The sequence below is a fragment of the Saccostrea echinata genome, unplaced genomic scaffold (genome assembly GCF_033153115.1).
Source record: "Saccostrea echinata isolate AGI-Se365-2 ecotype Australia unplaced genomic scaffold, CSIRO_AGI_Sech_v1 ptg000023l, whole genome shotgun sequence".
Lineage (NCBI taxonomy): Eukaryota > Metazoa > Mollusca > Bivalvia > Ostreida > Ostreidae > Saccostrea > Saccostrea echinata.
The window spans coordinates 3935380-3956589 of NW_026889772.1; the positions used below are offsets into that span (position 1 = coordinate 3935380).

A 21210-nucleotide genomic window follows, 5' to 3' on the forward strand; every position below is an offset into this window, starting at 1 on the left:
GCTTTTTTATCACGGCTTCTGCGCTGTCGAGTTTTACACTGCTCGCGTATTAATTCTTAATAACCAATCAGACAACACATAGATCTACTCCCATCAGCGTGCGAACGCGCGGACTGCCACATTAAAAATAATAGGACTTCGATCTCTATATAATTAATTATCTGTGAAGGTTTTACAGGTTTATCAAATCAACATTAAAGTTTCTATCAAACTGTTGAGATTAATACTAAATATTTGTCTGTGTGCCCTCACGCACTCTGTCTAAATAATGATTAGACTATCACGTTCTTTTCTTCCAAGGTACACCGATGACGTCACTACATGACCCCGTATTTGCTTTCTTTGGATACAGGAAATCAAACACAAAATGCTTTACTCCAATCGGAAGTGGAAAAGTCCGCTGTTTTAGTGCCCGAAATTATCTATGGCTGGTTTGAAATGAAAATTTGCCAAAGTACATGCTGCTTACGAATAAAAAAGAACACGATTGTGTCAAGAAATGAAGTTGTTGTCTTGAAGCTCTTCGGGTCCGGAAATTCCCTGTCAAGAAATATAAACTCCCCTGCGTTTTACATTGATACATATTAATTTTTTGATAAAAGGACTATTTCTGCGTAATGTATTTGAAAGTCCGAAAAATGGTCCAAGGGGTGATGAAGAAAACGAAGTGTGAAAGTGACAAAACCGTTTCTGAAATGTGTCATAACTGTTTTCGGTCTCATAATCAGAAAAAATTATTTGTAGTCTGGTTTTACGAATAACAAATAACAATGAACATAGGTTCCGTAGAGCTTTTGCATGACATAATTGCTTGTTTGATAACAGATTCAGCATTCTTCTGGGCATAGTCATATTACTACAATTCTGACATAAGAGGATACATTATGAAATGAAATATTATAATTATTATATAGATATTCATAGACCTTATATAATCTATACCAACGCAAACGGCTCATACACTACATATTCACTAGATTTGAAGGGTCAGTGTGAGTGCAGCGGCGATCAAGACGTCACAAACGTTGCAACGCCGAAGCCAACTGTGTGTCTGAATAAGGAAAACGTTAGGCAAACGTATCGCCGGCTTTTATCCAAATTTTCGACGGGAAATGATATCTTACATACTACAAAAGAAAAACATGGGCATTATAACTTTAAACCTGGACAATTTTAAATCTTTTTGAGATAGAATTTCGTCTATGAAAATAGTGTCGTCGTGTAGTCTTCAATGTTTTATTTATTCGATACGTATCGATATTATTTGTCTGTATAATTAAACAATTAAAGACTCTTTTGGTGGTAAACATGGCTCGATATGCTTCGCCTCGGTCAATATTGATATTTTTCTGGTGAATATAAGACCACATTCACTACCCAAGTCCATAATTGTATAATATCCAATGTCATACGTTATGAAAGACTTGGGTCAAAGTTGAATTTTTAGATAGGTCGGAAATTAATTCAAGGACCCACTTTTACATTCTGAAAGGTCTACCAGTAACAAAACATATGCTTATAATTGAAAAAATAAACAAATTTAAAAAAAAAAAAAAAGGAAAAAACTGTCAATCGGACAGCAGATTTTCTTTTGTGAGAACAGAACTGGTATTTCTGACATAAATAAACTTTCAATTCTAAAAACTACAGAAGGTGACTTTCTGACAATATTACTCTGTTATATGAATGAATTTTGCATAGAAGTGCCTAAAGTCAATTATAGGTATTTTCTGCATAAATAATAAAAAATTAAATTTTAGTATTATGCCTATCTTTGAAAAATGCATAATTGAACCTAAAAATAAAAACTTCCGTCCTAAAAATTGTAGGTTATCCGGACAAATAACGAATTCTTTAAACAATTTTTATCATAAAAATGACTAAGTTCAACAACTGGGATTTTTTTCATATATTATCAAAAATCAAAATCCAGGTACCATGCAAATCTCTGATATATGTATAATAGATTTGTATAATAAAAACTTTCTACATGTATCTTGAAAACTATAAGAGGAAAAATGTAATGTGAAGATAACGAATACTGATCATTCTCAAAAGTCCATTTAAACAAAACAAATACACAAATTATTAGCAGAGCTAACATGGGTCTCTGAAAACAGAGGTGGGATTAGGTGCCATGGAGAAGAAAGCATCCGCGTGCTCATTGTCATGATCGGGTAAAAGGAAAATCCGTAGTCAATGCAGTATGAAAATAACTTTATATGAAAGACTTCAGTCAATTTTCAATTAACCACGAATTATATTTGCAAAGATGGTAAATGCATCGACCATAGAATGTGCAAATTGTTGACGACTTTGAATAAAATTGTTGATATCCTTGTATCATCAACTTGCCTGGCAAAAGCCTGCTTCATTTTAGAAATGGTTCGTTGAAGTAATCACGTTTATCATAAAGTTAGATTAAATTCTAGTAAAACATCCATAGCTGAAAGAGACGTGCCATACTGTGAAGTGTCTTTTATTTCCATTCCAGTGGAATTCATCGAATTAACGTAGGATTGAAACTGAATATTGTTAATTAGTAAAACGTCTTCGATTTATCTGAATGTTGAATTGAAGGCCACAGGGAGAAACTTTATCTTTTCGTATAAACATATTTGAAGAAATTCTGCTTTCCAAGAATATAAAAGCAGGTCTACTAATAACGGGGCACAATTAGAACCTGTGGAAATTCCATCAGAAAGTTGGAAGACCTGTGGTCTCCGAAAACTACATAGATAATGTCAATGAGAAACTCAAGCTTCTTTGGTATATCAAATCTCAGAATACTTGTGTGTACAATCAGAATGTTTTCTAACAAAATAAGTTTGCAGGTGACCAATGATATGGTATGCAAGTTCCATTTCTTGAAGAAGCAGTTGTCTATGATATGAAAAAAGGCTGGTCTTTAATTTTTCGTGGGTAATGGTTATACAAGGTTTTTCACAATATATGATACACATCTAAAGGACAGAAAGAAAAATTACAGCAAAAGCTACATACGCATTTTATGTATCATTTTAATCAGCAGATATTCAACATTATTATTTTATGTCAGAAGTATCCAACGAATCAACTGAAATATAAACCCAGAATGCAGGAGATAAGGGTGTATTGCTGCATAAGTAAGGGATGTTGACGATTGAAAAGTATATATAAAACTTTCAACGGAACAGAGTAAAATTTGATGTGGATGTGATGCAGACCTTACTGTCTATTGATCTAAGAAGAAACGATTCAAAAGAGACATGTGTATATTAGTTTATGTAAGACAGATGTCCATGACTATGTATATTAGTTTATGTAAGACAGATGTCCATGACTACACTTACGTGAGTTTTGTTAAAAATCCCCATCACACTCACGATGCAACACAAATAGAAAAGCATTGCTTTTTTCCTAATTTTGAAGTTTTCCGAATTTTCCTAGTTTTGAAGTTCAGCCACTATAAGATAGTTGAGTCTTCGACACTATAAGATAGTTTAAGTTTTGACACTATAAGAGTTGAGTCTTAAACAATATAAGAGAATTGAGGCTTAGACTCTAAGATAGTTGAGGTTCGATTATTTCAGGATAGTTGAGTCTTATACACTATAAAATCTGAGTTTACACACTTAAAGATATTTAAGGTCTAGTCATTATAAGATAAGTTAGTTGAGGTCTAGTCACTTTAAGTGGTTGCGGTTTACGCTCAGAGATAGTTGTAGTTGTGTCTTAGTCATTAAAAAAGTTGTTGAGGGGAAAAAGTTGAAGTGATCAATCTCATAAATCCTATAAACAATAGAAATCGAAAAACGTGCAAAAACATTAGAGGCGGGATCCGGTGCCCAGGAGTAGTAAGCATCCCTTGTCAACCAGTCACCATTGCCGTGAGTCCTCCGTATTGATCAGGTAAACGGAGAATCTGAAGTCAGAATTGAAAAAAATGACAATTGATATAATACATGTCAGTCAAAGTTCGACCTGAAGCAAATACACATAATTATACATAGTCTTTTGAAAGACAATATTTTGAAAAAACAAGAACATATATTTAGAACTAATTATTGCTAAAACTCGGCTTTAGAACACTTAAATATTCATATAATACATTAAAAAAAATAAATGTTTGTATGTTATAGCGACATATACATGTAACGACCTCATGAGTGGTTGTTAATTATTAACAGCGATGACTGCTACAAGAGCGGATTCAGAAAGGGCGCACCCACATCTGAGAGAGAGAGAGTCGATGTTCCTCAGTTGGGGACAGAAAAATTAATCTTTCGAAATACAATTTTTCTCGAAATTGTTCGTAAATAGTTAAATCACACAAAGCCAATGTTATTTGCTTGCTGACATTCACTGATCTATCGGGGAAAAAACAAGTTTTATCTTTTGTTTTGTATTTCTTAAATACATGTACGAGCTTTAATTTCAAAAGAAGCGAGAGTTCAGTTTTCGTGCCATGTGGAATATAAAGATAAAGAATAGTAATCAAGCTCAAAAGTCAATGACAATGACAAAGCCAGTGAACATTTGTCAAAACAAAAAAGTACAACAATATGTAAACTGAAAACATTGGAGTGGTCAATGGCCTCGAGTGATAAACAAAAATCAAATATATATTTACAGCGAACCCTTGTCACTATTCGTGTCTGCTATATATTTTTTTTTTCAATATTAAGATAAAAATGTTTGAAGAGCATTATAGTAAAGTACCTATAATCGGAAAGGAAGTCGACTTTAATTTAATATTTTTAAACATAATTAACAGTGATTTATTGGTATTTTTCTCCAAAAACAAATACATTTATAAGTATATGTAAATATATTGAAATATTATTGCAATCTAATATAGGTTTTGTGAACATAAGTTTGATTAAGTAAGACCTCGCTTAGTTCGTTTTGTTACGACATAAGACATACTTCATACTTACGTGGTACTTAAGCAGGTCCTAAGACTGCACCTAAATCATACTTATAACTCTACTTAAATCAGGCAGAACTTAGGAGGCTTTCTGTTACGAGCCCCAGTTGTTTATGATTCAAAAAACCTGATTATTATCGCAAGGAATCGTTGTATAAAGGGTTGAAAAGGCATACGTTTCGATGCTGTCGATTTTGGAAAAAAAAAATGTTATTATTATTTTTGTTTAAAGTTCTTTGGGTTTTTTTTTTTAGAATTTATATCTGATTAATACCTTTTCTTTGCTGTAATCAGGTAATATAGTAAGTTTTAAATTTCGCCTTAACAGTGACTGCAGCCCGGAGGACCGGGCTGCTCTATACATGTAAGCTTAAGTTTTGGTGTATGGGATTGAGGCGGGAGAAGTTATTCAGAATTAAAGGTTAACTATACATTAAAAAGATTATAGACCAGAATGTTCTTTCCTTTTATAAATTATGAGATACACAATATATTTACTTCCATGAAGTACATCTTTAAAAATATACAAAGTTGCTTATCATTTACTATCGACAAAATGACAGGTCCCTTTTTTTAGAACAGTAAATTTTACTTGTCGCATAAAAACGTACGTCACACTGTTTTTTGTTTTATATTAATTAAGTCAAATATATTTCTGATTATAGGTGATACATGTGTCTGATTCTAATTTATATTTTATGCAGCCAACAGTAACTTGACGAAATGATAAAGTTTAAAACAGTATCTTTTTTGTTCGATTTTCATCCGATTAGAAGCTTTCCGTAAATCTTCTCGACTATAGTCTCGATCATTCAGACGTATGCCTTTATCACACAAATCGAAGCGGTTTGATGATCAAGATTTTAATTCATTTATTTCCCGGGCGACAATTGATGGCAACATCACTGTTTTCTTGTCAATATATTGTGATAACAAATAGGGCTTAATAGAACGTTTACTGGATCCCAGTGCTATTATTCAATATAATAGTGCTAAGGCTTAAGCACAATGTGATAGTTGAAGATTGGTAAATATCAGTTAATTAAGGCTTGAACGTCATATGATATTAAAGGATTAGTCGCCATAAGATAAGCAAAGGCTAACACACTTAAGATAGATAAAAATCACTATAAAACACATGTGGTTCAGTCTTCGACCCTGTAAGATACTTAGACCCAATAAAAAGGTTCAGGTTGAGGAGACATTATACAATAGTTGAGGACAAATCATCATAATACAGTTGAGGCTAGGTCAATATAGGATAACTAAGGCTTGGTCACTATGAGGAATTTTGAATTAAATCATTTTTCGATGTAGGTGATAGTCACTATAGAGAATTTGTCGCTATAAGGTAGTTTATAGGTTAAGTCACTGTATAGACTTAGTCACCATGGGATTGCTGAGACTTAGTCAATGTAAGATATTTAGTTTGACACTATAGAGACTTAGTCATTTCTGGATAACTGAGGCTTAGAGTAGTTTAAGTTACTAGAGGGACATAAATATGTCACTATAAGATAGTTTAGGTTCAGTCACTATAGAGATTTGGTCACTATGAGATAGCTTGGGCTTAGTCACTATAAGAGAGTTAAGGTTAAGTTACTATAGAGATTTGGTCACTATGGAATAGCTGAGACATAGTCACTATAAGAGAGTTAAGGTTAAGTTACTATAGAGATTTGGTCACTATGGAATAGCTGAGACCTAGTCATAAGAGAGTTAAGGTTAAGTTACTATAGAGAGTTGGTCACTATAGGATAGCTGAGACTTAGTCACTATAAGATTAGGTTAAGATACTATAATGACTTAATAGTGGCTAGCTAAGGCTTTTTTGCGTAGTTATCTATGTCAGACAACACCCCTTACTATGATAATTGACAATTTAGATTTTAATCAAACATCATCTTATGGTATATCCCTTACTAATTATAATGTGTTTATAGGATTGTTTACTTGAGGACTGTATTTATAGATCAAAAACATTTGCGATGGTTATAAATATCAAAGCACTTTTTTTATTCATCATGCAACATACAAAAATGGAAAAAAAAAATAAAAAGGAATTAAAAATTGACATAGGAAACAACGAAGAATAACAGTCTAGTATCGTAGCCAGGGTAACCATTGAGAGCAGTATTCTCCGGGACTCAGTCACGCTTTTTCTGATAAGTGACGTGGAAAGCAAGGTGTTCCTCTATGACGCGAGGATCTACGGCGGAACTGAACGCAATACCACACGTCTCGCACTTTCTCTCTGGTTTCCGCGATTTCCGGGACGTGATATCTTGATTAGGTGGGGAGCGCATCAAGGAAGTTAAGACGCGGTTCTTTGGTTCCTTTTCTTGAAGTGGACCTGTCTGTAATAGGAATTAAAGATTCTGTCAAAACAATTATGATGTAAAAAAAATATGTAGAGTTTCCAGGGATCATCACAAGTATTATTTAAGAAATGAATTTCATTTTTGAAAATTCATGAGGACATGAACTACGACGCTTCACGCCGGCATATTTCATGAAACGCGTTAGCGCTTCATGATAAATATGCTGGCGTGAAGCGTTGTAGTTCATGTACCTCATGAATTTTCAGAAATTAAATTCATTTCTTATATTTACATTATTTTTCTGATGATTTGCCACAAATAACACCATTCAACTCATTTTTAAAGCAAAACAGTTTGCACTATAGTTTTGAGGTCAAGCAAGGTATTATGACGTAACAATGGAGATATTCATGCTCATTCATGGTAGTTCATGAGAAAATGAACTGTATTCCATTTTGTAAAGAATCATAGGGGAAATTTATTGGAAATGTAAATAAATATAAATATATATATATATATATATATATATATATATATATATATATATATATATATATATATATATATATATATATATGTCACATCACATCAAGACGTACATTTTATCTGAGAAGAATACAAACATACAAACAACCCAGCACTGCCAAGATCAGTAAGGAATACTATTTGATTCCCTACTACAGGGTCACGGTACTGATAGAAATAGAAAGTCTTGTGGACCTTTTGGCATAAAAATTATCTAGTTCTGGTTCATAAACGTGTACTGGTAAAACATGTATAACGAGCAATTAAATTCTGATCCCCTCAGTGCAATATAAAAAACCAATAACGACCTCATAAACAATGGATTATATTAAATGCCACTCACTGTCAGTTTGCGTGCAAATTGGCGCCATTCATTAGTGAAACATTTGGCGCGGTCCTTCAGCAATGAGCGAATTCTCTGGGTGACCTCCACTAATTTTGTGTCCGTTTCCTCTTTCATCTGTGTAACCACCTATGACGGAGGAGAAAGCTCATTACTGACTTTGTCACACGCAAGGTATGTATATATGAAAGTAATTACTCACACAAAAGAAACTCTATATTGTGTTTGATCAAAAGCTAACTCCTTTACGGAGCCTACAAACGGACCTTTGTAAATGAACTTTTATTGAGAAAAAAATGTCTTTTAATGACAATTTGGGGTGAATATACAGGGAAACGTTCGCGAGGAATTTCACACCAGTAATTAAGCCTACTTGAAATTATTACACGCTTTAATTTCCCACCATTAGTTAAGAACTACTGGAAAGTATCGTACACGCTTTAATTTCATAGCAGTAATTAAGACCTACTGGAAAGTATCGTACATGCTTTAATTTCATCCCTTTGAATATTTCTGACCTAGTTTAAAGTATCATACACCCAGTTTAGACATACTTGAAATTATCTTCCCACTAGTAGTTGGGACCTTCTTGGAAGAATCACATATGCTTTAATTTTAAACCAGTTATTTAGAACAACTAGAAATTTTTAAATTCTAAATCAGTAATTAAGAACTTATGCAAAGTATCATACACGCTTTAACATTTTTTACCTTCAGATTTTTCTTGATATCGAGCATGCGCTGTGACTGGTTGGACATTCGATCCCTTTGTCTTATCACGGTGTTTGTCAGGGAGGTGATTGTGATGCTTTGCTTGTTGATTGTTTTGCGCATGCGCTCTTTAACAGACAGATGAAAGGTGACAAGAAGTTATGATTATTCTTTTCTTACACTTTTGTGGAAAAAGCACACATAATCAAAATATGACGTTAGTATATAGACAAGTTCTTACCCATTCGCTTGGGTATATACATTTTCCATTCCTCGTGGGAGCTGACGTCTTTGGTATCCTCGACCTTGATTTTCAATGTACGACCTATATAAAGTCAAAAATAAGATACTTTGATCTTGATAAAGTAGAAAAAAAAAATCAATTACAGATGATCATTTTCCAGTAATTCAAGATATGTTTTAACTTTTATGAAATGCCATTGTACATGTAGATTTAACATTTATTATTTTGCAATAGTTAATTAACTATCCAAATCTTTGTGGAAAGAATTCCAGCAGCGTCTGATAAATATATCATATTAAAAAAATATCATAACCTTAGGTAGAGACATTTTAAAAACATGTCAATAGAGAAATGATCTATGAATTTAATATATAGTAGAACAAAACCATTAATCTCCAACACCCCCTGGAATCCCTCTTTCAGGAGCTTTAGAACTTCCTGATCACGAGAGTTCTCCTCATCACGGCTAACCTGTAAGAGAAATAATTTTGGATGATTGAAATATATATATATAAATTATATATATATTAGGGATGTCAACGAGTACAACGGGTACTCGATCGAACGTCCGAGTATCGAATACTAAAAATGGTACTCGGTTACTCGGAGTGTATTTTTTTCTTATTTCAAAGTACATATTTTTATCAAAAACTTTTCAAAAAATAACTTAAATATGCACACGGTAATTAGCGTGTCGACATCTACACCCGTAAAACACCCGTTATCGCCTGTGGCTGTGTATATATAGTAATTAGTGATCAATCATTTGGTACACAGCTGTTCTCACCTATTGTGATCCTTAATTTTTCAGGTCTAGGCGGCCTCTGTTTTTGGAGGAAAGACTTTATCCTCTGAAAACAGAGGATAGCGGTCTTGCCACCTACCGGAATTTTCAAAACTAAGGGCAGATAACTCTTAACCAAACAAATAACAGCAACTCTTGCATTTATGAACCGTACGCTGATTTCGAAATCAGAACAAATAAAAGGTACAATTTCCTATGATGATGGATAAATCCAGATATTAAATCAATATATCTATATTTTTGTAATTGCCGTCAATCAGTTATTCGGTATACAGCTTGGAAAAAAAAGTATTGCTTTTACCTGCCTGCAACTCGGGTTAATTATAACCTCGCTGATTTTCCAGTACCGTAATTATGTGATAAGCAGTTTAGAAATTTTGATGAACAATTTTTTTTTGAAAAATTAAGTTTAATCATGTATTATTTTTTTCATTTGATAATTCTTTAGCACATCACTTTTAATATTTTATTTGTTTATGTATAAACATGGCTGTATGAATATATGTTAATTTCTTAGTAAACATGTCAAATTATTTATTTTATTTACTTATGCTATTCAAATTATTCATTTATTTTTATAATTATTCATTCAATCCATTTATACTTTTATTTACTTAAATTATAAGGCAGAGTATATTTTGCGTTTTAAATACACTTAAAAATGCGTTTCATTTTGTGTTTCCTTTTTCTGAATTAAAAGAAAATATAAAAGAAATATTAAAGTCCTCTTTTATTTGTATAAATAGAGAAAAATCATAAAAAATAAAACAAAATAACAAGAAATATTCAGTAATAATGGAGCGCAAAAAGTGCTAACTTTGAAAATAAATTGCAAAATATCTAGACATAGAATCTCAAATCGCCACATACAATCGATAGTTCAATGTTTGAACTTTTATTTGTATGTACTCTGGTGCTTGCACTTTTTGATTAAAGGTAGGCACGAGGTGTTTGAAAATTACCTGTGTTATCCTCTGAAATCGGAGGATAAACTATCCCACAATGCAACGGGGTTTCCATATATGGTAAAAATTTTGGCTGCCATATTGAATTTAGCTATCCTCCAAAAACGGAGGCCGCCCAGACCTGTTTTTAGATGGCTTCAATGATTGTTTTCAGTGAACATCGTTTAAGTATGGTCTATTACCTTCAAATCATTTAGTTAATATACGACAGTGAAATCGGACATTAATAACCCACTTCACAAGTGAAGAAATATTTAGAAATAATTAAAGATTTTAAAAAATGCTCAAAGTCAGTTTGCGTAGTAAGTTAGGTGTATACGGAGGAAACAACCAGCAGATGAAATAATATTAGACTAGCTATCCCAGCAATGTCCGTTCCTTCTCTTTCCCTAGTCTAATCATCACAAACCTGCGTAACAGCTTGTCCTCCTTTTGCGTTCATGAAATAGATCCTAAACAAGAACTGTAAACCATTTGTAATTTTTGATGCATTAATTGTCTTTTGTGTTTATTTGATAAATAAATTAAGTACCAAAAAATCATTTCCGTTGGACTCGATGTTTATATACATTTACAAACGTGATAAAAACAGCTTTGGGGTTTAGCAGAGCTTAACGGGGCTCAAGAAAATTAACACATTTCTATTTACATTTTTGTTACCGAGTACCCGGGTACTCGATAGGAAAAACGTCCGAGTAACCGATTACCAAAAATTGACAGATTTGACATCCTTTATATATATATATATATATATATATATATATATATATATATATATATATATATATATATATATATATATATAAAATAATAAAAAAAAATCGGTGGGATCATTGCATGGTCATTGTGGGTTTCAGATAAACATCATCTATCTGAATTTGATTGGTTAAAGAAGCCACAACTCTGTTGAATCTGACTGATGTCGCATTTAACATCTTTTACATGAGATTAATGGCGGCTTTAACGTAGAAATACCGAACACAATGCAATAATTTAAGATACATTCAAATAAGAGAGCTATCAATAAGAGAAAAAAAAAAGCCGTTGACTTTTACAAATCTGCGCCCAAATATTCCATTAAAACTCGTACAAAGAGGTAATTACTTTGTGTGTGTCATTAATCTGAAACTACAGTACCACTAAGAACATTTATTATGGTACGTTTTATTGACCTTTTCTTGAACACAAACAAGAAGTCTGAGGGAAAAAAATAATCAAAATTCTATATAGCACTCTGATACAGCATTATCTATTTAATTGTAGTAAGTACAGGTATCATGGTCAAAGATTTCACATTAATGGAGGATTTATTACTCTATGTACTTGTGTTGTACAGTATATGCAATTTATATTCAGCCACCACAGCTATGAAAGAAACTAAGGAACGGAAACTTAATAACACTAGGCCCATGGGCCAATCGCTCACCTGAGTACTTTGGCTAGGAAAAAGCACAAATCAGTTCAGTATTGAAAAATTTAAATGGGGGGGGGCAATCTTGAATTTACAGTACCTGAGGATGCTTCCATATCAATATTAATAATGGCCTTGCTGTTCTTGCGCAGAATTTTTTTTATATCTATTTCTATGTAAAACTTTGATCCCCCATTGTGGCCTCATCCTACCCAAGGGGGTCATGATTTGAACAAACTTGAATCTAAACTACCTGAGGATGCCTCAAATTCAATATGACTAATTATGGCTTTTTATTCTTGAGACAAAGATTTTTAAAGATTTTCCCTATATTTCTATGTAAAACTTTGTTTCCCCATTGTGGCCCCACCCTACTCCCGAGGTCATAATTTTAACAAACTTGAATCTACACTACCTGAGGATGTTTCCATATTAATATGACTAATCATGGTTTTGCTATTATTGAGAAGAAGATTTTTAAAGATTTTTTTTCCTACATATTCCTATATGAAACTTTGATCCCCTATTGTGGCCCCACCCTACCCCCGGAGGTTATGACTTAAACAAATTAAGATTTACACTATGTAAAGAACCTTTTCTTAAAGTTTCAACTTTTTGGCCCAATTGTTCTTGAGAAGATTTTTAAAAGAAGCCACCAATTTTTTACTTTTTCTAAATTATCTCCCCTTGAAAGAGGGTGTGGCCCTTCATTTGAACAAATTTGAATCCCGTTTATCCAAGGATGTTTTGTGGCAAGTTTAGTTGAAATTGGCTTAGTGGTTCTGGAGAATAGTCGAAAATGTGAAAAGCTTACAGACGGACGGACGGTCGGACAGACGAACTGCAGACAAAATGTGATTAGAAAAGCTCACTTGAGTTTTCAGCTCAGGTGAGCTAAAAAGATAAAGGTTAGATACTTGGCACATTAGGACTGGATTATAGGTCAAAACTGTCATACCTGTAAACGAAAATAACTTTTTTTAAAGAAGCCAATAGAGGAAAAAAATGACGTAGTTACTTCTAAGAATAAAAACCAAATTCAGACAACAACAAAAATCTTAGACACATTTTTGGGTCATAAGCTTCCATGTTACAATGAAAGTTATACAGTGCCCGCTACGTCTTTTATCCTTAAATTGTGCTTTTGTTGGCAAACATAAACATAAACAGAGTGAAAATGATTTCTAAATTATAGAAAGAGATCAAAGAGTAACGCGTAATGTTTATTTGTTTGTTGTTGAACGTCCCTCTCGAGAATTTTTCACTCATATGGAGACACCACCAATTGCAGATGGAGGGCTGCAATTTTTTTTATTGCCCCAGCAATATATAAGATTTTTTATTGCCCCAGCAATATATAAGATTCGATGGATGGCGCCAAGGTTGGGGAGCCCTGGATTCACCAAACATTCTGATCAAATGATTGTTCACTATATCATGAATACGTACATGTAACACATGGCACTATAATAAATAAACTACTACTACTAATATAAACACTGTATATTGGGCTGCAAATTTATACCTATACTCGGCACTTAGGACCATTGAGCAGTGAGGGGTCTTTTTCGTGCCAACACCTACTGCGACACGGGGCCTCGTTTTATACGGTCTCATCCGAAGGACCGGTCTCCACGTCCCGAAGTGGATTCGAACCCGCGACGTAAGGATCAGCTCCTTACTCCGTGACTCTAGAGCACAATCGAAACTTCTCGGGCCTTTCCAACAAGCGGAAAAACAACCTCGAATGTGCTACGTAGGCTTCCATGACAACCCCCCTTTTCATAAACTTTGAAATAAATGTAGGTAGACCTTTTATCTGTAGAGTATGGAGCTCAACTTTATTGAATGTAAAGATATTACCTAAAATATACTACAGGCGTGACTTCTAACTCTGTCTTTCCAATGCTTTAATAAATAGGAAGCGACTCCATCTTGTATAAATTTCTAACATCCGGTTATGTTAATACATTCGAGGTTGTTTTTCCGACCTCCGACGGAATGACCCGAGATGATGCGATTGGCTCTAACCACTGCGCCAAGCTGGCGCATCATGTAGAGCAATTCAAATACACAAAAGAAACTGGCAAAAAATAAATAAAACATAAAACCCAATGTACTTACAGGAGTAATAGTTCTGAAAATGACACAGTTGTAACAGTATATTAGTACTGAACAAAAGTTCTCTCAAAGATCAGCATTAAATTTAAGTGTTTTGTTACTAGCCCATTCCTATCCTCGGGAGAATTCCTTGCCGATATTTTCTACATGCAGTTACATACATGTACGTACATGTATACTTTTAATGGTGTCTCAATACGCCCCCCCCCCCCCTTTTCAGCCAAGTGTTTCTTGTCACCTTCTGAGTTATCTAATTAATTTAAGGTCATAGTCGCTGAAACCTTTGACCTTTATGTTTCCTACTTATTTACCTGATGATCTTTGACCTCTGCATTCTCCGCTCTCAGGCTCTCCATCTGAAACTCCATAGTCCTGATTTTTTCCTCCAGTTCCTGATTCTGGACAAACAGTTCCTCCAGGTGATACATGTTCTGACGGCCTGCCTCATACTCTGCCAGGGTCTTCTGAAGCCTTTGACGTAACTGTAGGTCCTACAGGCAGACAGACAGGTAAAGAGAGGGAAGGAGGGGGTATACTTCATACTATAGTTGTTAATCAAATCGTCATTTCTCTTTTGAAATGACCTGAATTGCTACAGAGAGAATTTCAGTACGAATTTACATCAACTGAATAGTTTCTCCTTTACTTCTTTCAGAAACACACTTCCTTTAACCAATTCATTAACTCAAAGTAGTTGGACCCGGTTTTTAAAGCCAACTGAGTATTGGGCTTTATAAGTTTTGCAGTGGCTGCAACCATTAATTCCCACATTTACAAACAAAAGAATCACTTTATTTTTTAAATAAAACAAACCTCTACCTCCTCTTTCAAGACTTTAATCTGCTCAGACATTTTTCTAATGCTTTTTTCACTTTTAGTGTGTTGCACTATTAAGTCCTGAATGAGAGATTTCCCCATGGCGCATGCGGCACACGACATGGAGTTCCGGCTTAGAACACTGAAGACGCTACGAGGACTTGGCAGAATGGCTAGCTTATGTTCATATGTTAACGGCAGACTTGGGTGCCAGGTGATGGAAAGGGGCTGAAAAACAAAATTTCATGGAATCAAGACTTAGATTCTCACTGAACATCTAAGTTTATTCAACAGAAAATATGTTTGGCAGTCTCGAACATTTTAGAGTTGAAAGCCGCATCTCTTTGCAAACCTTTTTGCTGATATCAAAAATGGGTTCTACTTCCGGGGATTGGGAAACTATCAAATCACCGTTCACCTTCTTAACGATGGATTTCTCCGACACAATTCGAAAGATATTCTGCCATTGGTCAGTGGAGAGCGAGACCAGCGTATCCGGGTCAGAAGTTCGAATCATGACTCGTTCCTTGGTTGACCGCCTCTTTTGAGGAGGTGGATCATTGTTTAACATTTCAAATGAATCCTCTAAACCTTAAAAAGTAAGGAAAATATACAGACATTTATAGATATTCTAGATCTTAATACAAAGGCATTATACTGAAATAAATGAAAAAGGAACCTAACAGATACCGGTATAACTAACATAAAAATCTTAAATTTTTATCGAGAACTTGACAATAAACATTTTCTTATTACAGCAAAAGGACCTTAAAGAAAACTCTTTTACGGAAAAGTGGTGAGACCTGTAATCTTGATTATGTTTCTTATAGGATTTTCTGAACCTGTACAATATATACATTGGGTGAGACTGATACAATGATACACAATCTTCTAACTGGAAAGTAGTCATAATTTGATAGGGAGGATGTCCCTCCTCGGATCCTGTCCACAAAAGGCCATAATAACTTTGTAACAAATATACAGAGTCCGATAAAAAAATGTCTAATTCTATATACATATAAATTCAACATTGCTCCGATTTTCAGTGAAATTTAAGCAAGTTTAAGATGTTTCGAAAATCAGATAGTTAGTCAAATTTTAGACATATAAGGACAAAATTTAGTTAAAGGTTCTGAACACTTGAAAACACAAAACTTCAGCTGCGTGAAATCTTTGTCAAAATAATAACTGAATTCCATGAATAGAGAACTTGGGTCATCAACATTGTAATATGGAATGTAGCTATCTAACTCCATTTCTCTGATTAACTTCATTACTCTAATTAGCTTCATTAACTACTAATAATTCATTACTCTGACCAAACATTTGTCCTCTGTTCTGTAATGTATCAAATACATGGCTCCTCAAGTTTAAAAAATCACTTTAAAACAAATTTAAATGATTTACAAAGAAACAGATAAACAGACAGACACTGACAAAACCTAAAGTTTAATATATCAACATTTGTTAAAAGATCATTCTTCTGATTAAAAAAAATTAAATCCTTTATAATTTATAATCAATAAGTTTTGAGTGATTTTTTCAATTCATTTGTTCAAAAAACATCCTATAGATGAATATTAGAATATAATTTGTCACCATAAAAATGATCATTGTGGACAGTTAACATGCATAAAAGGATTTTAGTATTAGTTTTAAAATTGGGTGGCGTTTTTCTACCTCTTTTTCTGTTTGGAATGAAATAGAACTGGTCATCACACTGATTATCACATTCAAATCCCGGCTCCATGGTTAGAAAGGTAAAGGATGAGTCTTCCTGTGCCCTCTTCTCAAGGCCGTCAAAGTGAAGGTCATCCTCATACCCAGGCAATGATTGAAACCGGAAGTTGTTGCTTACTCCGACAACGTGATTGTCCCTGGTGATGTACAGGAAACAAAAGTCGGTGTCTTCCTCCCGTACGTCCTGTCAAAACAAAGTTTTGTTGACCATTCAAACTTCATTGTAATTTAACTTTTTTAAGGTTTTAAATAAAATTATACAACTAGATTGAATATACAGTACAAAGCAGAATTATACAACTAGATTGTATATACACCACACAGCAGAAATACATGTATGTTACTTAATGCAACAAGGCAATGCCAGTGTTTTCGAGAGCATTATACATGAATTAATTCTTTGAACACTGAAAATTTTATATGATCGGTTCAAAAGCTCCCTACAGCCCATAGGACTTTAATTAATAGTTTTTGATAAAAAGTGAATCTACTTATTTAGAAAAAAAGATGTGTTTGTCAAACACGGATGCCCCTGTACGGCAGATCATGGCGAAGGATAAAGTTTCTTAAATGCAGGTCAATCTCCAAGGTCAAAGTCAAGAGATCAGAAATGGAGGTCTTGTCACAAGGAATACACCTGTGAAATACGAAAGCCCCAGCACAAACCGTTCAAAAGTTATGTCCAAGGATAAAGGTTTTTGAAAGTGGGTCAAACTTCAAAGTCAAGAGGTCAAATTTGTTGGTACCCAAAGAAAGGTCTTGTCACAAGGAAAACACATGTGAAATATGAGAACCATAGCTCAAACCAATCAGAAGCTATGGGCAAGGTTAAAGTTTTTACGGACAAACAGACAGACAGACATAGCAAAAACTATATGGCCCCGAATCTTCGATTACGGGGGCATAAAAAACAACAATTAAATTATGATAGCTAACAGAATGACGAAAGCTAGAAAGTGCTAATAATACATATTACAATGCTTGATGTGGAGCTTTTCATCTTGGACTCGTCATATACTACGAATGTTTGAGGAGTGAAATCAAAACTTTATTTTTTATAAATGAACAGTACGCCACACACAATACTGATTAATTAGGAATGTGTGTTCATCGGTAACCATATCAACACCCATTATGTCTGTCTCTAATGAAGTCTTATTAAATAGGATTATGACGATATTTTGTCGTAAATGAGATCCAAAAGATCCAAGAGAATAGATGGAAACCTAAACACTGACTTTTCTCTAATTAAGTTTTTTTATGATCAGCCTTCACTTCTGACGAAATCTAAATATCATATCCTTATTTTCCTCATCAGTGACAGAAAATATACCAACATTTTTAATTAATGAAAGTTGACCGTCGAAGTAAATATGCTTACTTTTAAGGTGAGATATCCCTCTGGTCTAAATTTCACCATTTTTTTTTTAAATTTCCAACATTGATTTCATCAACAACAATAGCATTAGATTCAATGGAAAATAGTTTGAAGTATGAAGCGTTGCTTACTTTTTCCGAAATGAATATTGTGTCTAGTCATGAAGAAAATTTGAGACGGTGAATAAAGAGATCAATATTTTTTTTATCACAACATAAAATTAAAAATTTGAGGTATACATGTATATGAAAATAATATTTACTGTCATACCTATTTAATTCATATTAGAAAACATAATGAAGCGTTGCTTTTTAAAGCAGAATATCACATCGTTTTCTGTGCTTGTAAAATAAAAATCCAACCATCTACAAGAGTTATCTATCCATCTACAGGAGTTATCTTTCTTCAAATTATTTTTAAAGAGAAAATATTTAATTATGAACATTCTGCATCTGATACATGATAAATTCCTGTAACAACTAAAAGAATTATATGATAAGAGATAGAAATATCTCGAATTTAACAGTTTAAAGGAACTGAGCACAAATGTTTTAGGTAAACTATTATAAGTATAAATAACAAAAATATTGGCAGTAGAAAATAGAAATCAATATTAGTAACATATTTCGGTTCTGATTGAATTGACTATAAAATGGTCCTCATTATTAAACTCTGGTAGGGCAAAACAGTGGCTAACCCGGAGCAATTTCCTTGGAAAGTTATCTCTCTTATCTCTCTTATCATTACATCTACAATTACATGTGTATTTGAATAAGACATAAATATGAATAGAGAGAGAGAGAAGAATCAATGACTATCAAAATAATCATATATATGCATTAATATATTATTAGATTGTAAAACACATTTTGTTCAAAGATCTTCTTTTTTTTTTTTTTTGGAGGGGGGGGGGTGGATCAATGAGGAACATCATGACTGAAGTTTGAGTTGTACCATACTTACGGCAAAACTGTGAAGTTTGAGTTGTACCATACTTACGGCAAAACTGGAAACCTGAAAAATGACAGATCTGCGCCTTCTGTGAACAGTGTTTAGGTTGTGAGGCAACATCGGGGCCCATCGATACTCCAAATAGTCCTTCACAGAACTCCATCCCGAATAAAACAAGCCCACCCAATCATTTGTGTGGGGGTGGAAATCCAAACCCAGATCATATGTAACCGGGAGAGTCTCAAGACCAGAGGTGATATCCTTGATGGAGCGGAAGACAACCAGGTCAAAAATAGGGTTGATGGTGTCCATCTCTTCAAAATCGGCCATTACTGATATGCATGTAGAAAGATTGTAGAGAAAAAATTAAGATATTCTTTAAAAAATCTTAACATTGTTGCGACATATAAAAATATTTTAAAATAAAAAGGCTAAGACAGAACATTTTACATGAAGGTTAAACGAATTATTTGCATGTAATCAGATACATGTATCGCGCCATCACCCCATCCCCTTCATCCCATAAAATACATGTAATTCCTTTGAAATTTTTGTCTAAAACCAGAGGCCTGTTCAACAGCGCGAACGTTCGCGAGCGCTCGCCAACATTTCTGTTGAAAGGATAAGGAATTTAGACGAGCGCTCGCGGACGTTCGCTCTGTTGAACAGGCCTCTGGTTCTATTCTACATGGCTTTTATTTTACATATACATGTACTCGACTCATCTTCAGAAAATAAGAAAGTATTTATGAATATATTGATTTATAGAAACGGTAGTTTAATTCAATAATCAGTAGATAATAAAGAAATGCATTTCAAATACATGTATACCTTTATCTGTAAAACAGCGAATCCCGACAATAACTAAGGTATGAATATCTAAAATGAAAGAAAAAAACTACATGTTTTAAGGTACATGTATCAAATCAACTGTTTACTGGTTAATATTCAAAACACTTCCATAAATGTATGATGTATAGTAGGGATTCACCAAACATGTGAAATTTCAGAAATTTACAATTTCAGAAATCCCAAATACGATAAATAAATCGCCAATAACAAAATTTTACATTTTTCAGTGACCCTTTTAGAGGCAAATTAAAAACAACGGAACATAAAAATTAATAAACGAGTAAATAATGCAATGTGAAAAATACAATGCTTTCAATCTAAATCTAGATTAACTATTTCTATGAAATGTAAACCAACTTACATGTATCGAATAATGTATGATTGTGACGTCATAATTGGAATGTACATGTATGTAACTGCTTCATATTAGATCCATTATGACGTCATAATTATCAAAACTTTTAAACATTTTCCCGTGCTACGTAGAAATGGGGGCATTTTCAAGGCATTTCTTGTTTGTCCAAGCTATCGTTATAAACCATCATTAAATAAATTCATTTCTCAAATTTAGAAACCTATAAAACTCTTTCATTTAGAAGATCCATACAGCAACAGTGTAATTTAATCACATTGTAAGAATTTCGAGTTATCATCACAATTTCGTGATTACACACACACACACACACACACACACACACACACACACATATATATATATATATATATATATATATATATATATATATATATATATATATATATATATATATATATATATATATATATATATATATATATATATATATTTCTAACAAAATTAAGCATCTATATATTTTTTTTAAATGTTCTTTTGTAAATGTACAGGAAAAAGTTTTTAAAGTAGCATATAAATTGATTACAAATGGATATAATGCCTTGTCCTTCATGGTTATTTACGAAGGTTTTCCTTAGTGCCTTGTGATGAGGTATCTGTGTTTTTTACTATCATTGTTTTTTTTCTTGATATCTAGGACTGAGTACAGACATCTGTGTTTTTTACTATCATTGGTTTTTTTTCTTGATATCTAGGACTGAGTATACAGAACTGTAAGTCGGACAGTAGAAAAACTTCTATCTGT

The 21210-nt window shown here is 33.4% G+C and overlaps 1 protein-coding gene across 2 annotated transcripts; it reads right to left on the minus strand.

The window, feature by feature from the left end:
* Positions 1 to 6901: 6901 nt before the first annotated feature.
* Positions 6902 to 20119, minus strand: LOC133191352 (tax1-binding protein 1 homolog B-like). Of its 2 annotated transcripts, none has more exons than XM_061327100.1 (11): positions 20072 to 20119; positions 19289 to 19572; positions 16852 to 17095; positions 15524 to 15762; positions 15175 to 15399; positions 14667 to 14846; positions 9440 to 9524; positions 9051 to 9134; positions 8810 to 8937; positions 8099 to 8227; positions 6902 to 7266 (listed from the first exon to the last, which is right to left on the minus strand). In XM_061327100.1, the coding sequence occupies exons 2-11, from the start codon at positions 19568 to 19570 to the stop codon at positions 7057 to 7059; spliced, it is 1806 nt and encodes a 601-aa protein (XP_061183084.1). In that variant the 5' UTR covers positions 19571 to 19572; positions 20072 to 20119; the 3' UTR covers positions 6902 to 7056. The 2 variants fall into 2 exon arrangements, with proteins under 2 accessions (XP_061183084.1, XP_061183083.1); XM_061327099.1 differs by having other exon boundaries at positions 15169 to 15399.
* Positions 20120 to 21210: the final 1091 nt, after the last annotated feature.